The 22,980-nt window shown below is 41.7% G+C and overlaps 1 protein-coding gene across 1 annotated transcript in view; it reads left to right on the top strand.

Annotated features, from left to right (window-relative positions):
• The window catches only part of LOC146892441 (histone deacetylase 5-like), a 157,823-nt gene that overhangs the window by 109,534 nt on the left and 25,309 nt on the right, over positions 1-22,980 (top strand). The window contains exon 6 of the mRNA XM_087911834.1: positions 6,884-6,968. Within this exon, the coding sequence (XP_087767960.1) occupies positions 6,884-6,968 (85 nt within the window). The remainder of the gene's footprint in view (positions 1-6,883; positions 6,969-22,980) is intronic.

Genomic DNA, 22,980 nt, shown 5'->3' on the forward strand with positions numbered 1-22,980 from the left:
CCCTGAGGTGAACCCTTGAGAGATTATTGTCCAAGTTGCTCACTTAGGGGGACGGGGAGTGTTTGCATTGGATTTTACATAGAGACATTGTTTTGCTATCTTTTTCATCTTTTAGATTATGTATGACTGAGGCTGAGTCCACTGGGGAATTGGTGTGAATCTGGGAATGCTTGCAAGATCCTAAGTAGTTACGATTCATGAGTAGAGGAGGAGAGAGAGCGTATGCTATGCCAGAATGACATTTTCCTCTGTGGCCTTCTTAAAGAGTTTGATACCTGCCTGTATTCCAAAAGCAGTTTTGTGGGGTATCTAAAGGGAATAAAATTGTTTTGTAAAAATATTATCTGAATATTCTTTCCAGTATAGATATGGCCTGGGAGACCGTTTCTTATATTCAGAGATGAGTATGAGAAGGAGAAGCATCTGCTTCAGGAAACGCTTCATGATCAGATAACTCAAAACTGTGCAAATCATCTCAACTATCTCTGTCCAGGTTGTTAAGACAGAGTTAAAAGAAATATGGGTTGTGAGTTTGAACACATCGTGGATTATAGTTACCAAAAAAAAGAAAGAAATCATTTCTTTTTAATAAAGAACCAAACATCATGGAATGCTTTTATCTAATGTTGCCATTTATTGGGTATCTATTGTGTGAGGAAAGTTTCTAATGCAAGCAAGTAATGGTGACCTTGTCAAAGATCCTACGGGTGCAATGCGGGGATATTTATCTATCTTCGCTGGTTGGTTTTTCAAGACAGGGTTTCTCTGTAGCTTTGGAGCCTGTCCTGGAACTCCCTCTGTAGACCAGGCTGGCCTCGAACTCACAGAGATCCACCTGCCTCTGCCTCCTGAGTGCTGGGATTAAAGGCCTGCGTTACCACCGCCCAGCTGGAGGATATTTATTTTATCTCTAGGAATGCTAGAGTATTTTACAGAGAAATAGCACTTAACCTTGATGTTGGGTACAAAGTAAGACTTTGACAAGTTAGTATCTAAAGAGAAGATACATTATATAATAGGAAACATAAAGATACATTATATAATAGGAACCATAAATGAGGACAGTGAGGCTCCTTGGAATTTCCAAAGACTCTGGCTGGATACTCTTGCTTTGTTTCTGATATTGAAGAGTCTAAGGAAAACTTGAGTCTAAGAGTCAGAGGAGTAAAGCAGGCGATACATCTGGGCAAGTGAAAGAGAACATCATCATGAACTGGATTTCTATGAAGAACGTGGGAGTTTCTAACGAATACGCCCACTCTTTGGAGTAAGAGGACAATCACAGCAGAAAGATCAACAGAAGAAACCACTGGTGTGAGGCTTAGGGGCGGTAGACGCTCAGCTGCTGCGGAAAGCATCTCACCAGGAGCAGCTCTGCCTCCTCTGTGCTGCCACAGCTGTCTGCTGGAGGATCCCGGAAACCAGCTGTGGGTAGCTGCACCCACCCTGAGCTCAGTGGCAGGTTGAAACAGGCCATTACCCCTCAGATTGCGCCACCCGCCAAATGAAACCTCTCCATCATGAAAGCTACTAGGATATCACTGATACGAGAGGGGAAAGAAAATCTTGGTGTAAATCTTTTCAATGAAACTAAAAGAAAGCCATATACTGTGCCCAGTGACTATAAACTCTGTGATCAAGAAACAGGGGGAAGAGAATTACCATAGGTTTGAGACTAGCCTGGGTTACATAACAAAACCTTTAAAAATTGAAATACATAAATCAAAAATGAGAAATGGAAACATGAAAATCAGCCACCACTAATGTTAGTTGGGTCCACTGTAGCTTCCTGTTGTGGGGAAGAATATTCCTGGTATCAAGAACTGACGAACACAACTTCTGCCTTGTCCTCCAATCCCTCCCACAAGACCAGTTGGACCTGCTGCTGTTCAGAGAAGCCTCTTTAGGGCTGTGCTGATACCGTCCTTCATCCTCCACTGGAGATGAGAGACGAGTGTTAGCAGCCAGAACTTCAGCCTAGTGACTTAGTGGTCACCCCAGTCCACTCTGATTTCAGCCCCTCCGAGCCTACTCGGTGAAGAACATTAGTGGCTTCAAACCAACAGCAATGGCTGTTTTAAGAATGACTGACTCATGATTCTCAGTATGGATAAAATTATAACCAGACTTGCTTATGCAATCAAATTAAACATATACAACTAATTGCAGTCATTCCTGAGCAATTATTTAGATGAGAGTAGGGTTTTAAGTATCAATCCCTTCTCGCAGGGGAATTGATAATAAATAGTTCATCAACACAGAAGGTCAAGTGAGTACCCCGTGTCTACTCTCCTGGTCTTGGCCATCGTATTCTCCCAGAATCCCTTTGATCCTTACAGCTGAACACTTTTTGGACCACATCTGAGTTGTCTGAATGCTGTAGTCAGACTTTCAGTGTTCTCTGCCAGAGAACTTATGGTCCATGTCTGAGAACACAGCGTTGTTGCAGCAAGGTGCTCTCCCGTGATTTCTAGGGCATCACCACGTGTGGAACACGCACAGTCTGAAGGCCCAGTCTGTGTCCCTGCTTGCCTGAGTCAGGGATCGTTCCCATTATTAAGTATGCGAAGGAAATGTCAGTGTTTCCAAAGTTGTTTTTAAGTATAAACTCTAATAATACTCATGCAGAAATATGCACAAATGTGCACAATCCAATAAGCATCACAAGGACATCATATGTCTAACCTTGAGTCGCATCAAGAGAATCTAAGTTACTGCTTGGCTCCTTTCTGAAAGTAACTCATTTTCCGATTTCTGACACCATGTTCCAATTTTCCCACTTGTAAACTTTATAAAGATGCAATATTATATATCCATATATAATATTTTGTATATAATGTCTTTTTTCTAAACACTTTGTTTGTGAGAGTCTTCTCTGTCATTGTACACAGCTATAGTCCATTCACTTATCACACTTTATGGCTTTATATTTCATGAAAGAGAATTTTTAGGAGACTACTACAGTTTATTCACAATTATACTCTATTTAGTAGATATGGACTTTTTTCAAGTTCTCCTTCAGTGGTGGAATATAATTTCCTTTCTCTGACGTCAAGAGTGTCCAGGATTCTTGCTCTTCCTCTCAAGAGTCTAATGTGGGAATGAGCCAGCAAGAGGGCTCTGCAGGCTGTAGGTGACAAGGAGCATCTTACCAATTACACGTGCCTGCGTGTGCAGTGAATCCACTACGTTATTTTCATTAAAGCATGTTTACTACTTAAGTTTAACAAGATTAACGGTCAACTCAACTAAATTCAACTAACATTTGTGAAAATTTAAAATTCATTGGAAAACTTGGTGAAAACCAATGGTAGGTCTTTCTATCAAGACTAGCGTAGGGAATAAAGTTGAAGAATATGCGGATGTTACGTAGCTACATGAACATGAGGAGAACCTGGACGAGTCCTTGTTGAAGTATATACAGATGTTACATAGCTGCATGAACATGAGGAAAATCTGAACGAGTCCTTCCATATTATGAGAATTCTGAATGATCTTTAGAAGTCTCTGAAAGTTAAAACTATCTCCAAAAGCTTTTTAAAACAAATCGACATCTGCGTGTGGTGGCATGTGCCCATACTGCCAATCGCTGGGAGGCAGTGTAGAAGAATCATGAATCCATTGTCAGTCTGAGTTTTATTGAGACTGGGTCTTTAAAAAAATCAATAAATTATCTGATAATAAATAAACACACATAAATAATTTACAACCATATCATAAAATATACCAGATACCCAGAATAATTCTGGTTGAACCTGAGCGTTAGAACTTTAAGTACTTCTGGACACATTAATAAGTGTCCACCTGTATCTCCTTCTATCTTTGTTCATGCTATTACTTTTAAAATATTTCAAATTTTATTTTTTATTAATTTACTTTTAATTAAAATATAATTGTGTCATTCCCCTCATCCTCTCTCCAACCTTCCCATGTTCCCTCAAACTTTCCCCACCCCCTTTCCAATTCACAGCCCCTAAGCCTCCCTCTTCCACAAGTTAATTACCTCTAGCTAGTGTTTTCCAACAGCTGTGGACCTTGGAAGACAGGACAGATGAGACTGAGCAAGCATCTGAATTCTGCCCATACAATAGCTCAATTTTATGTAAGAGATATAGAGAATAGGTTTCTCTATGACTGAGCTGAAATCTACATAAAGAATGGTTGTGATTATATTTTACATGTAGAAAAGAATGATCATTCACTAGCTTTGTGTGTCCATAGGCTGTATTTAAATTGTATGATTTATCTTAATAACTTCGTGAAATAATCTTTATTTGATGGAGTTGCGCGGCAGACAGCGTGATGGGCCTGTAAGACTTCTAACTTCTGGACCTACCGTATCTCACTGGCCTGTTTGCTTAGACTTCTTAGCACTTCTGACTGGTGTCAATAGCCAATGTTTTACTACATCTTTTTGGCCAAACTAAACACCTATGTATTATCATGTTTGCTCCAAAATTAATGACAACGACTGTTTGCTTAGTATTATTTCATTACTTAGTTATTAGAGTACTAATAATGACCAGTACTCATAAATATTTATCAAGTGGATGCTTCAATCAGATGGTTTTATTGCCCATAATTCCTAGTGATTAAGTCAACAAATTCTCTAAAGAAAACACAAAATGAAAGAAAAAGAAAGAGAAAAAGGAAAGAAAGAAAGAAAGAAAGAGAAGGAAAACATACACCTGAATTCTGTGGTCCCTGCATACAAGTTTTTAATTTTAGGAAAACAGCCTGTAAACACTGCTTGTGTCCTTGCCAGTGGAGAGACTACTGCCCACGGCCTTCTCTGAACTGCTGCTCGATGAAATATAAAGAGCCCACATTGAGAACGCTCTGAATCCAGCCCTGTCTGTGTGTACACACTCAAAATGAAACAAATTGGGGCAATTTACAGAAGGTTAAACCCTCAAATGACATTCAGGGAAATGGTTTGAGAGGCTTAAATGATCAATTTAATTTCCTTAATTCTCTGAGTTGCTTTTATAAGTAGGCACAACTTTATCCATCCTACTGAAAACTCTAAATTGTGGGTTTAGAAGTGTTTGTGTTTTCATACTCAACACGCTGAACCACATATACTTTCTATATTACCCAGGACTTAAAAACAAGCCCACAGACCTCAGTGAGCTCCAGTTGCAAAATTGGGGCTTTTGCATGTGTGCTCTGTGTCTAGTTTTCTCTCCAGCATCCAACACCATTAAGTTTGTCAGCATTTTTTTCTTTTAAATCTGAAGTCCCAAGGAAGGTTTTTGAAAAAATGGATTGTACCAATCTTGTGCATAAGTTCTAATATAAAATGACGTATCAAAACATTTTATTGCTATTAAAAATTATTTCTCTCTAGGTCCTGAGAAAGACGTGAATGGGAGGGATGTTTGTGTATGAGCAGAGTGGTTCACTCGACCCTGTCTGACTCTTCAGTAAACATTTCCCAAGAAACCTCGGCTTATGGTTCGGTACTGCCTCTGAGATGAGGGTTGTGAGCAGGATGACATATTCTTAAAGATACAATCTGAAGTACTGATTTTAAAAAAAATGATTTTAACCAAATGTATGCGTTTAAGCTTCCACAGCCTTTCACTGACATGGACTTGGGTGCAGTGGTGTTTCTCCTGCTAAATTGTGGTGCACACAGACCTTTTGATGTTTTAAAGCTTTTTCTTTGGCAGCTAAGAAAAACACTCTACAAAGTTATATTTAGTGAATTTGCTCATGTATAAATATCCCCAAGCTACTCGGCTATCCTGTGGCATCTGGAAGAAAGGTGCTATTATTCTCGATCCCATGATTGAAGTACAGAATAATCAACTCCAAGAGACCCTGGGGGTGAGATTCACTCACATATGCTGTGGAAATTTATAATCCCTGAGTGGTTTTTTTTCTTAGCTTTTCCTCCAGCTGAAGAAATTCGGATGAGAGTGTGCTTTGGTCTGCCTGCTGACAGCAGTTCCCGGCCACACCACTCTGTTTAACCACTACTTCTTAGTTGAGGTTATTAACTTGAAGTTTTCCAGGAAAACAGCGTGTTTAGGGTTCATTGTCTCCCAACCGTTGTTGCTTGTTTGCTGTGTTCCCAAAACTAGATGGTTATTTTCTTTGCCACTACCGTACCCCGCAGAATGCCCGTCACCCATGTGTCTAGGGTCTGTGCCACCAGACTTGTTTCTAACAGAGATAATCCATAATTATCGGAATCTCTGCAGCATTTCCCACAATGTTCGCTGAATTCCTCCATGAAAAATCAGTGTAATTCCAGAAGATCATGATAGATTTGCACGGGAGGAATTTATTGCAAGCCTGAGGCTGACATGATCACAGTTTTAAATACAGTGGATGTTAAATGGGGCCGTGTTGTTCTTTTACCTCTGGCTTCTTTAATACATTTTTTCCTTCTGCTCTATTCCAAGAGTAAGAACAAACGTCTGATGACTTTCCACCAGGAAGTGTTTAATATTTAAGATGACTAAATGTCAGAACACTGAGGAGACACAGACAGTAGACTGTCCACTCTTCCTTCCCCACGCTCTCTCTGAGTTTGTTCACTGGCCCCAGCTGTGCATCCCCTCGTGAGGGAGTTCCATTTGAGAGAGGCCCACAAAAGGTACACAAATAACTCAGATTTTAAATGACTGACACACAGATGTGCACCTGCTTCGGGGCCTTCGTACATTAATCTTGTGACCAATAGAAAAGCTCCTTGGGATTTGATTACATGGACACAAAATATGACTGACTACACTTGGGTGCCTGATGTCAGCGAAATGCCAAGCAGTCCTTGGGGCAGGCTGTGAGGATGAGGCTTCCCGCTTGCTCTGCGTCTGTGCAGCTCACTGTCAGGTCCTCATGCTCCGCCGTGTGCTTTTTCTCGTCCCTGCAGCTCGGGCCCCTTGAGGAAGATGTCGTCCACCAGACGCCGAACACGAACGCTGCCGCTTCGTTACAGAGGATCACTGAAATCCAAAGTATGTCTCCAGTTTCTTTTTCATCTCTAACTGGGTCAAGTTCACTGGAATTATACTGGGAATAAAAGCACAGAGAAACATAATTATTTTCATTTGCACATATATTTCTATTGGAATGTCTTGATTTATTGCCTGGGATAGTCTTACCTTTCACTGGTGTCCTAACTCAGAATCTAGACTTTAAATCTCATTTTTCTCCTACTTTCTGTGTGCTTAAGATCATTTCAAATGCCAAACGCTGACCTGGAGCAACTAACTACATTTAGAAACAGCTATGTGGACTGTGTAGCAGCTTTAACTAGGAGCAAGTCATCTCCTAAATGTGTTGGGATTCAACAGTCATGTCCTAGCTTTAAATTTGACAAGGAAGAAGAATTAATAAATAGGTCTCATGACGAGAAAGCCCCACTTTGGCAAACATGGTAAGGCGGTGTTTTCATTAGGCAGTTATGTTCACAGACACCAACGTCCCCCACTAGAGATTAACATGCAGGTCAGCACAAAGACAAATGCCAAATGGCAAAAGTAGGTTCTAAGGGTGATCAAGAAACCCCTGAGCTTTGAGGATTTTCCATAGAAGCATGTTTTCTACACCAGCGACAAGTCTTTGCTTTGTCTTAGAGGCCGTCTACTCTTACACAGGGGCAACCAGGAGATGAGGTGTGGCATTATCATTCTTTTGGTACCAATAATGCCACACACAAACTTGAAATAATCCTCCCCTTAAATCTCACACGTGTCTGGCTTGTGGGCTCTTGGCATTCACCAGGCTTTACTGACTACACATAACTGTGGAGTAAGTGAAAGATTTCAAATGTTTTCAGAGAACAGAAATGTAACATGTTGGGTCCGGCTTGTTGGGGTTGATGTCCCACCTGGTCCCCCAGTCATTTAATCCCAGAGAAAATCACACAGAGAGTCTACATTAGATTATAAACTGATTGACTTATTAGCTCAGTCTTCTTATTAGCTCTTGTAGCTTGTATTAACCCATTATTTTAGTATATGTTAGCCACATGGCTCTGTACCTTTTTCTGCAGAACAGATCACATCCTGCTTCTTCAGTGATCTGGGCAGCAGTAGAAGGAATGGGCTTCCTCTTTCCCAGAATTATCCTGTTCTCATCGCCCTGCCTCTACTTCCTGTCTGGTTGACATGCCTATACTTCCTGCCTGGCCAATCAGCGTTTATTTAAAACGTGATTGACAGAATACAGACAATTCTCCCACACCTCTTCCCCTTCCTTTTTTTTTTAAACAAAGGAAAATATCCATAGTCCATTTTTTGGGAATGTGGGCATAGTATTCCAGGCTACTTCTGGTTGGTTGGGGGCAATGATAATCTTATAAGGACCTAAAGAAAATTTAGAGTTATGATCAAGTCCTGACTGGAGTATTCTGTGAGGATTGATCATCTCACACAGCAGTCTTGAATCTGTTCTGGATGTAGAACTCAGTCATTTGGGTCCTCTGTTCCTACTGGAGTTGTCTCAGATGGTCTTCCTTGATCAAATCTGTTTTTCTTAATTCAGAATGAATTCACAGCCTCTCATTTCATGTGGAAACAGAAGCAAAATCTCTGCTCCAAAGTAACATACCTTTTGACTTCAGTTTTGAAGTCAAGGTATTTTCAAAATACCTATCTGGGATTAATTCCACAGCATTTATAATCAAATATCTTATAGCAGCTGTTGCTCCTTCCTCAGCATTCAAGCAATTCAAAGAGAGCATAATAACATATAGTATCAAGATTCTCTGTGTGTTTTCTATCTTTATGCAGCTTTATTTTAAACTTTATTTCTTTTATTTTTAATTTTTGACTTTTTGAGACAGGGTATCTGTGTATCTTTGTCTTGAAACTCACTCTGTAGACCAGGCTATCCTTGAACTCACAGAGATCTGCCTATCTCTGCCTCCCAATGCAGGGATTAAAGGTGTATGCCACCACACATTGAATTTACAGAGGTCTGTCTACCTCTGCCTCCCAAGCTTTGAGATTTGTCTGCCTCTGCCTCCCAGGCATTGGGATTAAAGGTGTGTACCACCATACCCTACTACTCTCTTTCTTTTTTATTTTTATTTTTAAGGACTTTAACCCTTTTATTAAGCCTGTATATTTTTAACACACTGTAAAACATTTAGAGATTTTCCTTGTCTTTGAATTTCTCTTTACTGTATGTCTCTCCTTTTCTGACAACAAGAGTCTTTAATTTGCTAAGCAGTATGGAGAGGATTAGAGCTGTGGCTTTGGTGGCTGGATCCAGCCCATTCCTTAGCTTTCTGAGATTTTGGCCTTCTGGCTGAGGTACCTGCTGTAGCCACGTTTATGGACACAACTCTCCAGTGTTTCAAGGTCCCTGCCAGCAAGCAAGCTGCAACATTCTGCTCACAGACCACACTCAAGTGCTTTGTAGTCAGACTGCCTGCCTGAAAGAGTCAGAGTTTGCCCTGGCAGGACGGCCCAGAAAGCCAGCATTTTAAAATGGTGCAGCTTTTTTCCTGCTACGGCTGAAAACTGAAAAGCATGCAGTCAGCTTTTCATCAATATCATTTAAGTGTTTCGTGGCAGGATCTCTTAAAGAGTTGCAGGGTTTTGCAGCCAAAGGTGAGTCAGGAAGCCTCTCTTAAATGAGAGCACTTGCTTGTCTAGCAAGCAGAGCAGACCTGAGAAATTGCTGTTACCAAGAAGCCATGCTTTACTCTATTCTTTCCCAAGCTTTCTCAGACTTTCTGTGGATGCAGTTATCCACATGGGAGCCATTCTATAACATGTGGGCCTGCTTGTCAGGAGTTTCTCTCCCACCCAGTCCCCCAGCAGTTTAGTCCCAGAGAAAATCACACAGAGAGTCTGCATTGGCCCATTAGCTAGGCTTCTTGTTAACTCTTGTAGCTTATATTAACCCATTATTTTAGTGTATGTTAGCCACATGGCTCAGTACCTTTTTCTGCAGGGCAGCTCACATCTTGCTTCTTCGGTGATCTGGGCAGGAGTTGGAGGAATGGGCTTCCTCCTTCCCAGAATTCTCCAGTTCTCATCGCCCCACTTCTACTTCCTGTCTGGGTGACCCACCTATACTTCCTGCCTTGCCAATCAGCATTTATTTAAAACATGATTGACAAAATACAGACAATTCTCAAAGCAGTTTGGAGAGAAATAACTGCACCCATATTCCCAAATATTGTTTATAAATGTTCTTTTACATTTAAACGGGGATATGATATAGATATGAAAAATTTGCATTGGTATAAATTTTGCTTTATTGATATAAATTTAAGGTCAAACCTGTTTTATGTATATGTATATTTCTGCTCTTAATTAAGGTATTGTGATTGTGTAATTCATTTAAAAATATAATGTATAATTAGGAAATATAGGTCGTTAATGGATAATCATTGATAATAGTCAAGCTTGTATTCATGTTAGTTAGATTTTCTAGATGTGCATAGATATATTTCAGATAGGCATTCTTCATATCTTTCAAAGACTACAGAATATGGCATTTAATGTTTTAATAACTTAGGGATTTTCATGACATTGAGACACGTCTGCTCCTGGCAGCACCAATCTACTTCAAGAGGAAGATTAGCATTGAAGAGGCTCCTTATGGAGTTGGTTAGCCATTTGGGCAAGAAATTGCTCTTGCCTGGACTGTTGCATAAGCTGGACACAAAGATCCCACAGAGAGAGGACTGCTGAACTTGCCTAAAGTTAAGATGGTCCTTCAGGGTTCCTGCTTCATGAAAGAGTCTGCGAGACATTCTGCAGGACACAACAGAAAGTGACTGAACTGTTTTTGAAATTTCCTGCTTCATGGAAATGTCTGCTAGATACTATGGGCCTGAAGGCTGAAGATGGATGCCCCAACGGTACAGAAAAACTTTGGGTGACTGTCCAGGCAGCGAGATGTCTCTGTCATTTCTGGAGTTTTGGAAGTTGTTTACTTCTTGTTTACTTAGGTGATATTATATCCTTCTGGAGTCTTTGATGGAGTTGAAGAATAGATAGTTATAGTTTTCCTTTGTTATGATAAAAGTTAAAATAAATATAAATATTGTAACTGCAATTCTTGCTTGATTACTGTTTTGTTATATATAATTTTACTATGTTAAAATGAAAGTTTTTCTTTTTTGTTTAAACAGAAAAAGGGGAAATGGTGTAGGAGATCCTTCTGTATTTGTGTTGATTTCATTGGTTGAATAAAGAAAATTGTCTTGGCCTAGTTGATAAGGTGAACTCTGGTAGGTGGGGAAGACAGAACAGAATTCTGGGAGGAAGAAAGCAGAGTCAGAGAGAGCCACCATGGAGCCAGCTGCCAGGTCAGACATGCTGAATCTTTCCCAGTAAGCCAGGACCTTGTGGTGAACACAGATTATTAGAAATGGGTTGAATCAAGACGTAAGAATTAGCCAAAAAGAGGCTAGAGCTAATGGGCCAGGCAGTGTTTAATTAATACAATTTCCACGTGGTTATTTCAGGGGTTAAGCTAGCCAGACGGCAGAATACAGCCCACTGCTCTCCCACACCCCTGTACTACACAGAAAAATAAATATTCAAATACTAAAGAGAAAACTTCCTGGGGTAAAGCGAAGGTCCAGGAGTTGACTATCTCCAAAGACCAGCGTTGAGATGCTCGTCTGCCCTAGCACATAGCTTGTTCATGTCTGACCCTTGTTTTGAAAGGAGATAAGGAGGATCGTGTGGATGCCAGGCAACTCATTTAATGGTTATCGCTTAAACAAAGGGTTACAATCTTTCCTCTCTCTCTTTAATAGGACTTCCAGAGCTCACTGTGGGGAAGGGGGGTCAAGTTCAAGGGAACCCACAGAGACAGCTGACCTGAACTCATGAGTGCTTTCAGACACTGAACTGAGAGCTAGTTAGGGCATGGAACCAACGTAGGCCTCTACATGTGTGTAACAGTTGTGTAGCTTGGTCTGTGGGATCCTAGGAGTAGGATCAGGATCTGTCCCTGGCACTTGAGCTGGATTTTAGGAATCCAATCCCCAAGCTGGGCTGCCTCACCCAACCTTGATGCAGGAGGAGGAACTTGGTCCTGTCTCAACTTGATATGCCATGCATTGTTGACTCCCATGGGAGGCCTGCCACTTCCTGAATGGAGATGGAGGGGGAGTAAAAGGGAAGCAGACTGGGGAACAGGAGATAAAGAGGGAGGGAAGGCTGTGGTCAGTATGTAAAATACATTAAAAAAATAATAAAAAAAGAAAGGGTATATTTCACAATCTGGACAGAGAGCATTGGGCTCCACGGCCCTTTGGCCTGTGCTCACGCAGATCCCATTCATGGAATGACCCATGTTCAGGTTAAGATTCTTGTGCCGCTGTCTTCAAATTCTCAGTAAGTTTTTAACAAGAGGCCCACATTTTCCCTGGACCCTTCCAGAACATAACCAGTTCTGATGACAAAGTTCTAATGATAAAAATAACCACTAAGAGATTAATAGAAATTTTTAAATCATGAGTTAGAGGGAGATGAATGGTGTTGGGATGGGATCGTAAAGGGACAGGCAGACCCAAGTCTGGAGGGGACATTTTCATGTGGGGAGAAGTGAAATCTGGAAGACACGGTCTTTCCGCACTATGCAGCATTTCTGTTGGTTCTAAGTGTGTGTGGTTGTTAGGCTGTTCTTTCAAACTAAAGGAACAAGAATGAAGAATGACCGTGGAACAGCAAAGTAAAGAGGGTATTTGGGGTCTAAAACTTCATATTGACGAGGGAAATTAAAACGATGGGCTTTGTGTTCAGCATAGAGTACTCAGTTTTCTTACAAAATATGGTTGTATTCTTTACTTCTCCACGATTCAAATCCCAGTTTTCCACACTAAGTGCCCTGGAGTAGTCTGGATCCTTGACCAGGTTCTTCATTTCTGGTTCTGCGTGGAAAGTAGTAAACAAGCCTTTTGGAATTAAAAAACAAACCAACAAAAACAAAAACACATTACTCCTTCCTTATTAGAATGTTGCTAAGAATTTCTGAGTCTGCATTAGAAAAGTGGTCCAAGAAGCAGGGGTCCTTCTGAGGCCATGGACCTCACACCTAGGAAACAGGCCCGAAAGGAGCCTTTCTTTAACAAGGGTTCTGTTCTTTAGTGCGTACCACAAGGGTCCTTCTTTCAGCTCAAGGAGGTGTTTGAGTTTTAGCCCACCTCCTAGCCCAGGTTCTGAAGGATTCCTCTGTGCTCCAATTTAGAGCCATGTAAATGTTGGGACGTAGGCCTTCCCATGTGGGAAGCATTCAGGCAAGTTCCTAGAGAGTTCTGTCCCCAGACACACAGCAAGGTGCTGGCAGTCCTTCTGTGGATTTCCTTTTGAGAACGGAGCCCCCCAGCTGAGGGTGTGCAGGTGCTGGACGCTGTGATTAGCCTTGGCCCACTGCCTGGACACATGCCTTTCATATTCTGCAGCAGGATCATCCCTGTGGTCCTATTCAGCTCAAGAGGAAAGCCTTGTAAGGATTCAGCAGGGCAGTCAGTTCCCCCGACAGGTGGAGCCCCCTCTCCTGATAGACTGCAGGCTACTTACCTCTCATGGCAGTGAACTGTATATAAGGGTCCGCTGTCTTTGCAAAGAAGTGAGAGTATATGGCTAGCAATATATTTTTTAAAGTTTTTTCCTTTAAAAGTTGAAAGTAAAATTACCACATATTATTCTAGTAATCTCACTTTTAAATATTATCAAAAATAATTGTTAAAATATCTACCATTATTGGCATTGACATGTTCATCACAACACTATTTAGAATAAAGCCCGACTGTCTGTCGGCGAAAGAACGAAGAAAGAAATGCGGTATGTAGAGGCAAAGGCATAGTGTTTGGTCTTAAAGAGGAGGCCCTATAGCGTGTGCTCACTTGATTTTATGGTCTTTCCCAGCAGAAGCCATTTCACTGATAGTTTGGCTTGTTGTTTCTTAATTGCTGAAACTTCAGTGCCAAGACTGGCATGCACTGCTGCTTTGCAAATACCTGAAATAAATTAGCAATTTCTTTTTCTGTTTCTTTTTTTACTTTGGCTAGATTGCTTTTTCTTAGATAGCTTAATATAATTATACCTGCCAAGCATCCTTGCTTCAAAGGAGTGAAGAAACCAAAGTGCATGAGGGCACATTTTCTCCTGCTTCATAGGTCCTTCTGTGAAGACACAAAGCTACTTTTCTTGTGCTGCCATTCCCCGGCTAATCGTGGAAGAAATGTTTTTCAGACCTGAGTTCAGTATTTGATTGCACAGCCATAATCACCAGCAAGTGTTGTCAGGGCAGTGCCAGCCCAGAGCAGGATAAAGGTCTGTCCTGTGTGAGTGCACGCTGTCCTAAAACACATGCTTTCAGCCCAGAGCAGGATAAAGGACCCTCATGTGTGTGCACGCTGTCCTAAAGCACATGCTTCCAGCTCAGAGCATCCATGTGACCCTGAAGTTCCCCATGCTTCTGCAGAGCATGGTGGGAAGCAGGCTCTTCTGACTGCTTTTACTATGCCAGTGCTGGCCCATGACTAGACTGGGAGAACCGTGAACTGAGTTTTCCATAAAATTAAAGTGATTCAGATTGGAAGAGCAAATTTTTAAGTTCTGAAAACATAAGAAATGATATGGATCTTCATGTGTGGAACCCCAAAATTTGAGAAGTTTAAGTATAGAGACATGGTTTCCCTTCATTTAATTTCTTAGTGAAAATTTCCTTTATATATGACACCCAACTTTGTAGACCTTTTATGTGATAATCATAGTACCCTTTGATTTTAGGATCAAGAAAGTATATTCAGGCCTAAGGATTCGCTGCTTTGGTCTGCATGAGAATGTCTCCCTTGGGCTTTGAATGTTTTGCCTTCAGTCAGTGGAAATGTTTGGGAAGGATTAAGAGGTGTGGCCTTGTTGGAAGAGGTGTGACAGTGGGGACAGGTTATAACATCTCAAAAAGCTCATGCTATTCCCAGTTAGTTCTTTCTCTCTGCCTGGTTTTTATGGATGAGATGTGAGCTCACAGCCATGGCTCCAATGCCATCCCTGCCTGCTGCTGTGGTCCTTGTCATGATGCCCATGGACTCGCCCTTTAAAACCAGAGCCCCAGATAAACTCTTCCTTCTATGAGTTGCCTCAGTCATGGTGTCTTATCACGACAACAGAAGAGGAATTAAGATGCTACTGTTGTTTTAAAGGCACAATTGTAGAGCATTGTTCAGGGATGCATACAGTTCTCTGAGTAGACCCAACTTTTAAGCCAATTTGAAAAAGGAGATGATTTTCTTGTACAAAGGAGAATGATATACAATGGACTTGAGCCCAGTGTGGGAAGCAAATCTCAAATGCAATCTTCCATATTAGGAAAATCAGAATGAAAACAGACTTTCCTATGAAGAGGCAGCTTTGTCTGACCCCTGCTCCTCCTAGCTTTCTGCGTGGTTCGTGTGCTATTGCGTGGATGGCTTCTACTTCCTTGCTCTCATCTCTTCTCTTTCTCCCATTTTCCTTCCCATCCTCGGTCAACCTCTAGTTCTGAAAAGTATCCTTAGAAGAAAACACTGACATTAATAATTAGACAAAGATGAAGGAAGGCTAATTTTAGTGATTTTATTCATACACTATTTCCTATAGGAATCAAGTAATTTTCAAAGCAAGATAAACACTGATGATCTTGCACAAGAACAGATGGTCAGAACATGCACTGTTCAGGTCTTTTCACAGAGAAGATATGGACTGTAATAACTGAAAATGGCTATTGAAGCTAAGTTGGCACTGGCTATAAAGGTAGCAGCCACTGTCTTCACTCGTGTGCAATGCCCGTCCAGCTACCCTCTCCCATTCCTCTACCACCAGAGAGGAAGCATTTCCATCAGACAGACCAGGGGAAATCCAGATGGTTCCTCTTCTAATAGGAATTTGCATGTATCTCTTGATGTGAGAGAAACTGCCTACTATTTTACCTCAAGGTCCATGTGCGCACTTAAATTTCCATTTTCTCTGCATTTCGACATGCGCTCAGTAAATTATTGATGCGGGAGAATTGTCTGTATTCTGTCAATCATATCTTAATAAAACGCTGATTGGCCAGGCAGGCAGTATAGGCGGGAAAACCAGACAGGAAGTAGAGGTGATGCAATGAGAACAGGAGAATTCTGGGAAGCAGAGAGGTTCCTCTGCCACTCCTGCACAGACCACTGAAGAGGCAACATGTAAGCTGCCCAACTGAGAAAGGTACTGAGCCCATGTGGCTAATGTAGATAAGGATAATGGGGTAACATATGTTATAAGAGTTAACAAGAAGCCTGACCTAATGGGCCAATCAGTTTATAACCTTATGGAGTCCTGTGTGTGATTTTCCTGGGACTTGCCGTTGTGGGGTACTGGGCGGGACAGAAACCCCAACAAGCTGGCCCATCATACTACAAATTATCTTGTAGTTGATCTGACTACACACCCTCATGCCTACACAAACTCAGATTTCCCTCTGAGTTTTTGTGCCATACCCTTTTGTTTTGATTGCCTTTGCTTTTCTGGTCTTTCTTTTGTTCTCTCCTCCGTTTCCTTCCTGCTGCGATCTGGGGGAGAAGAGTAAGAGGGTGTAGTGTTGGAAAGGGACTGCTTACTTCCAGACATGAATAGCTTGCTTTCAAGCAAGACCAAGGCATCATCCGGCCTCCATTGGGAAGATCAGGCGGACAGGGGGCTCAGGAGTTGAGACCACTAGCTGGTCTTCCAAAGGACCTGGCTTTGGTTTTTAGGACCCATGTCAGGCAGCTCAGAACCATCCATAACTTCAGCTCCAGGGGATTCCCTATGTCAGGGCCCCTTGCTCATCTGAACTCACAAGCAGACATACACAGACACATAAATTAAAATAATAAAAATAAATCTTACAAGATTATTGTACCTCTACCAGGATCAAATGATATGCAGGGATTATTGACTGCTTCAATTTCAAAATAGAATTAGCATAAGGTCATTAGTTGGCATGGAGAAAAAAAACAATCTTTAGGTTTTCTGATTTTGAAAATGGGAAAACAGCAATATTTACCTCATGAAATTGAAGGCAGTGAAGGAAAAGGGAATTGGAAGGAAAGAAGAAAGCGGGGCTTCAGAACAAGCTTTGCCGAGAGTCCTTGAGTGTTGGAGAAACATGAGATTTGTTTTCAGCATCCATGTTCTACAGGGAAGTGACAGAGGGCTGCTAAATGACATGATCTATATAAGACAAATACTGTAAGCTGTTAGCCAGTGTTCAAACACAAGTTCTTAAAGGCGAATTGTCTGCCATGTGCTACCCTCAGACTCCTACTAAGATCAACTAATGGTTTTAACTTTTCCCAACAACTCAATAAAGTGAGTTCTCTATCCTCATCACCACTGTAGGGAAGTCGAGGCACACCAGGTGACTTGCCACAATGCTAACGAGCAGGGAGAAGCAAGCACAGAAACCCATCTACTCCAGCATCCTCCTACCCAGCCACTGTGGTCTTGGCAGCTCACAAGTAAACTTGCTCCTACTGCCCTGTCTGTGTGTCTCTCCCCCATTTCCCCGTCTGTTTTGAAGGTAATATACTTAAGGGGGAAAATCAATTTGACTTAAAAACTGGAATTTTAGTTGTCCAGACTAATTGAGGTTGAGCCATAGTCAGGTCTGGAAGCCCTGTGCTGAATTCCAAGGAGCCACAGAGCTCTGAGTCCACTCTAGAGCCCCTTGTAAACTTGGAAAACAACTCTAATCAGGAAAAAATGCAAGGGCTGGCAGAATTTCAAGTCCCTGCCCTGTTGTCAGGTGTGAGCTGTGATTTGTCATAGAGCCCTTGGCTGTAGACAGAGGCCTTGATGTTCCAGGCCCGGGCCAGGCAGAGTTTCGGTGGAGAAAAGCCGTGTTAGGCATTCTCCCACTATTAACCCCGCCACCCCGCACTTGTACCTCAGCCAAGTCAGATGTGTGCAGATGACACATTCAAGGTCCATTCTGAATTTCTAATTAGCCATTTTCTTAAAACACTAAGACTCCGACTCTCACATGGAGGAGCTCCGACTCTAACATGCACCCAAATAAAAGCAAAAATTCTTCCATCTGCTTAAAGATTTAACTTGGTTTGGTAATCTGCAGTTGGAAAAGTTTTCACTCACATGACTAACCAATCCAAGCTAATGAAAACCCAAGGAAAAAAGAAAGTAAAGCATGCATCTGAGCCTGAAACCTCTTTACCGCCAGGAGTGCTCTGGAGAGGAGAGCATCCTAAGATGTCTTCAAGTAGGCGACTTCTTATACCTCTAGGACCCCATCAGCTGAGGCAGAACAGACCACAAGGCTGGGTTAAGGAATAAGCACTTGCTCTGTATCTGTATGTTATATCTGGTCCCCACACACCTCTGCAATGTGAACTATCCATGACCATTTGAGACCTCGCAAGACCAGGTATGTTGTTGAAGGTCTTTTCAATAGGAAACAAACAACAACAAAACCCTAAGGTTTTGCTCCTCTGTGGGGCTGTGATATCAAAGTCCATTGTCTTTTTATCTAGGTGTCTCTGTCTCCACCCTATATCCTAAGTAAAATTAGAATTCCACAGACTTCCTCTTTCAGCTGTAACTGGACAGAAGCTTCAACAGGCCCCACCTAAAAATCAAAGAGATTTCTTATATGTATAAAAGAATAAACTTTAATATATTACTGAATGCACTAAGACGTGGGGAAACAAAATAGAGAGAGGAAAAAATTAGCTGAAGCGTCCTAAGGAGCAGTGTGCAGTGGCACCTACATGACCAGGAAGGTGTCAGCTCGTGATAGAACCTGACGTGGGCACACACCTCCAGCATCTGTCAAACGCTGGGGCAGGAGCTTGATAGGCCGTGGAGAAGTTGTTTGTTATTTAACTTGGTTCTGGAAGATGCCAGTGAACCTTCTTTCAGGAGGCAAGTATCCCTAACTCAAAACAACATTGGGTTCAACAAAATATGAACTTAATAAAATATTAACAAATAACCTGTTTAAAGTAATGAATAAAATCCGAACTATAGGTACACGCACCACTGGGGAAGGCAGGCAGAAGCAAGACATGAGATTCATTTTAGGGTTAAATATGAAGGGTATAATATAATAACAGCCAAGGGTGAAGAATGGCCATCCACCCTCAGTTCTGCATAAAACTTTACTGAAATAATAACCCGGCTCTTCCCCAGGTTTTCCTTTTCCTTTTTCTTTTTTTGCAAAAGACAAACTCAGAAATAAAGAATGAGAAAGGAATTAAGAGGAGCCTGGATCACAGATGACCATCCGTTATTATTGTAGCAGGTGTGAGGGAAGAATGAAAACTGAATCATAAACCAGCATTGGCAACCCTGCCCCTGCCAAAGACGGATGGATGTATGGCTGCATTAGCCCATACGCATACCATGCCAGCCGTACACATGTGGGACTCTGGGCTAACTTGTACCAGTTTGTGGGAAAACACTAACTGGTCACTCAATTCGTACGTCAAATTTTAAGAGTATCTTTATTTTTATACCTATGCAATATTTTGGATCCTCATAAAATTCTCCATTTAGCTATGAGTGGATTCTAACAAGTATTAAGTTATAGTCAAAAGATAGGATCTGGGCGTATCACAAACCCCAAGTGTCGCGGTGGTTGGAGTCAGTGGCAGCTTTCCACCTAGGAGAGCGTGCTGTGGAAAGGTGAAGGGGGTCTCATCAAATGCAAAGAAGTGAAATCTACAAATCTCAGTCTGAGTAGCTCCAAGGTTCCCGACAAGATGGTGAAGGGAGAGCTATGGCAGGCCCAAAAGTCTCAAAGTGGCCCTGGGCTCCAGGACGGGAAGCTTCAAGGTCAGTGGATTATCTCCATCACAAATCTCCTTGTGTTGAGAGCTACATGTTTATTCCCATGGTCATTCCTCCAGCACAAAGTCCCTGCCAGACGCCCCCCTGGCACACCAGCTCTGACCCAGCACACCGTCTACACTCACACCCGCTCTGACCTGAGAACACTGTCTACACTTTGCACCCGCTCTGGCCTGGCTGCATTCCACCATCCACTTGGTGCTTTTATTGTAGATCCGTTCTTCACTTTCCCTTGGCCAGGAAAAACAAAAATGCAGAATAGTGAAGGCTAAATTGTTCTTTTCTTTTAAAGCGTGCTGAAAAGCGGGAAGATTTACATGGTGGGGGAAATGAACGAGGATAAAGAACATGACAGAAGAGGACGGTGTTCGTACAGTTTGAGTGGAAAACCCCTTTCCTCCGCCAGTTTTATTGCCACAGGAGTGAGCACCCAGGAGTGGCAGGCCACTAATATTTTACTTTATGAACAGCAGACCCTGAAATCTCCAATAGCAAATCTTGGATCATGTCTCACATGTGCTAATGATGTTATTACTCCCAAGCCATTAGATAAGTTTTTTTGCACATCTGTTTCTGAAAATAAAAAATCCACACATCATGTGAAAATATTCCATAAATTACAGGGTTTGAGTGGACTCTATAGTCCACCATCCAGGTCGTACCTGCCTCCATTTAAAGTTTTCTCTTTTATGAAGACAGATCGTGACCCGTCTGTATATTACTAGTGTTGACTATTCCTTTGTTTTGATAGACTTTGCCTAAATCAGTAAGTGATGTATAAAGTCAAACTTTAATCTTAACTTTGCAGTATATTTCATATATGTTAAAATAAATTTTAGAAAGCTTCACCCATTTACGGCTTTTCTGCTACTCACATACATGCAGTAACGTTTGAAGGGCCGCCATTGTCAGTCATTCTCAAAGGCTGCCGCCAACAATCCGTGATGTCTTTCTTCATCATCTAGTGGATGGAAATATGTCTGTTTATTTTATGGTCAAGAACTCTCCTCTTGAGGAAACATACAGTGCCTGGCAAAGGAAGCCAAGCCCTCAGATGCCGTAGATATGTCAGATCGTCCACAAGGAAGTGTGGGGCACTACCTTCCTGGATATCGAGTACCAAAACAAGGCTCAATAGTGATAGCTCCTGAGCCCCATACAGATCTGTCTACTTGGTGAGGGCATATGTATTTCCTGTCTTGGGTCAGATAATACGCTATTGTTTAGAAAAATTTAAGACTTAGAATGGATCTGTCAATCAGGGATAACATTCAAAGTTGAAAGATAGAAGGGTTGCTGAAGAATATGCTCAGACATATCCTGTCCTAAGCCCCTGTCTGCGTCTCCTCAGTCTTACACCAAAACCTCGTGGCCTTTAGATAGGTGTCCTTTCCACCTCTAGGTTGGCAAGATATGAAATTGATCTTCCTGTTTCCACTCTTACCAGTCGTCAACCTGCCCTTCATCGTTTCTCCAGAGCAACCTTTTTAAAAAGAAACCTGAGTTCTCAGGGACTAGCTAGCACGCAGTCTCAGGCTCAAGACTGCGTGCTAGCTAGGCCCTGCCTACCAAACCGTCTCGCTCACCTCACCCTGTGTCAGCCTTGTACCTAGCAGCTGATGGTCCCCAATAAGCCACAGAATTCTCAGACCCCTGTAGTATCCTGCTTCCTTTGCCAGGGACACGAGGCACCTCCTTCTATTTTAGTTCAGTTGTCTTCTGCTTGTTTCTCAGGTATCATTTCTGCCCCTGTTAACTTAGCCTTGTGTTGCCATCACCATGGGTAGTTCTGAGCTCTGAGGTTTTACCTGACAGGACTGATGTCATCAACTAACAGAACTCAACAGGATCATCCCTTTCTTTAGTGAAGTTAAGAAAATCTGGTGCAGCATCATTAAAAAAACAAAAACAAAAAAAAACAAAAACAAAAAAAAACCTTTTAAGTGCATTGGTGAACTTGTTGTTTGTTTGGTAAGATTTGAAAGCTTTGAGATTCCTAAACTATGGCCGGAATTGTGTAACCATAAGGGTAGCGGTAGTGGGTACCTACATCTGAAGGTCGTGTGATGCAGAGAGTGGATGGAGAGATTGATCCTCCTTTCATAAATTATAACTGGAAAGAACAAAATCCTAGTAAGTCTTACACACAAGGCAAAAATGGCTAAAAGCAGAGCTGGACCCAGGGCTGTGATCTTACTTTGCAGTTCAGTATGGCTCTACCTTCACTCTCAAACAATACCTTTTTGTTTTTAAGATAAGTAAACCCTTGGCATGCCAAATTCCTTTCTTGTTGGTGAGTTCACAGAGTTTGAAAGTGGACAGTCTTGACCGAATCTTTGAGACTACTCAACACTTAACAACTAAAAATTTTTAAAAATCAAATAAAATGAATCATAGTGACTGTGCCTTTGCCTCTGCCCTGGAACATTGATCCGCTGGAACTTCGAAAAGAAATGACCCACTTCCCTCCCTTTCTTCTTCTGTGCCAAAAATGCAAAAAGGAAGAGAAAAAGAAAGAGAGAGAGAGAGAGAAAGAGAAAGAGAGAGAGAGAAGAAGAAGAAGAAGAAGAAGAAGAAGAAGAAGAAGAAGAAGAAGAAGAAGAAGAAGAAGAAGAAGAAGAAGAAGAAGAAAGATCAATATGGCAAATGGATGAATTCCAACATCAGCCAGTGCATATATTAAAGTTTTAAATCAATTATTGTTCTAGTACACACCCTGAGGTTGAGAACGAAAGAACATCCAGGACTAACAAACCTGATTGTTCTGGCAAAGGTGCCGTTCAATTCATGCTGGCATCTCTGGGTTTTCTTTTCATTCGGTATTCCAACTTCATTTAAAAAAAAAAGCAAGGTAATAGTTCAAGTAGCGACTTCTAACATTGCTGTTTCATTCATTTTTCTCCAGGAGACTTCTACCTCCAGGTCTCTTGAGGGTTTGCAAAGGGCATGATGCCTAGGGTTTGCTTATTTAGTTGTAGGGACATCTGTCAGTCTGTGAGCAAGTCTATTAGACCGTAGATTACTCCTTGCTTTATTGCTTTCCAAGCAAGGCTGAGATCTTGGCTTGGGACCATGAGTACTTCACAACTTGGCATCCTTAGCGTCCCCCCAAAAGGACTTAATTATAGCAGTTCAGAAACCAAATTACAACTGCATAGCAAAAGGACTTGAACCTGTAATCATACTG

The sequence above is a fragment of the Myodes glareolus genome, chromosome 11 (assembly GCF_982192425.1).
Source record: "Myodes glareolus chromosome 11, mMyoGla1.1, whole genome shotgun sequence".
In the NCBI taxonomy this organism is placed as follows: domain Eukaryota; kingdom Metazoa; phylum Chordata; class Mammalia; order Rodentia; family Cricetidae; genus Myodes; species Myodes glareolus.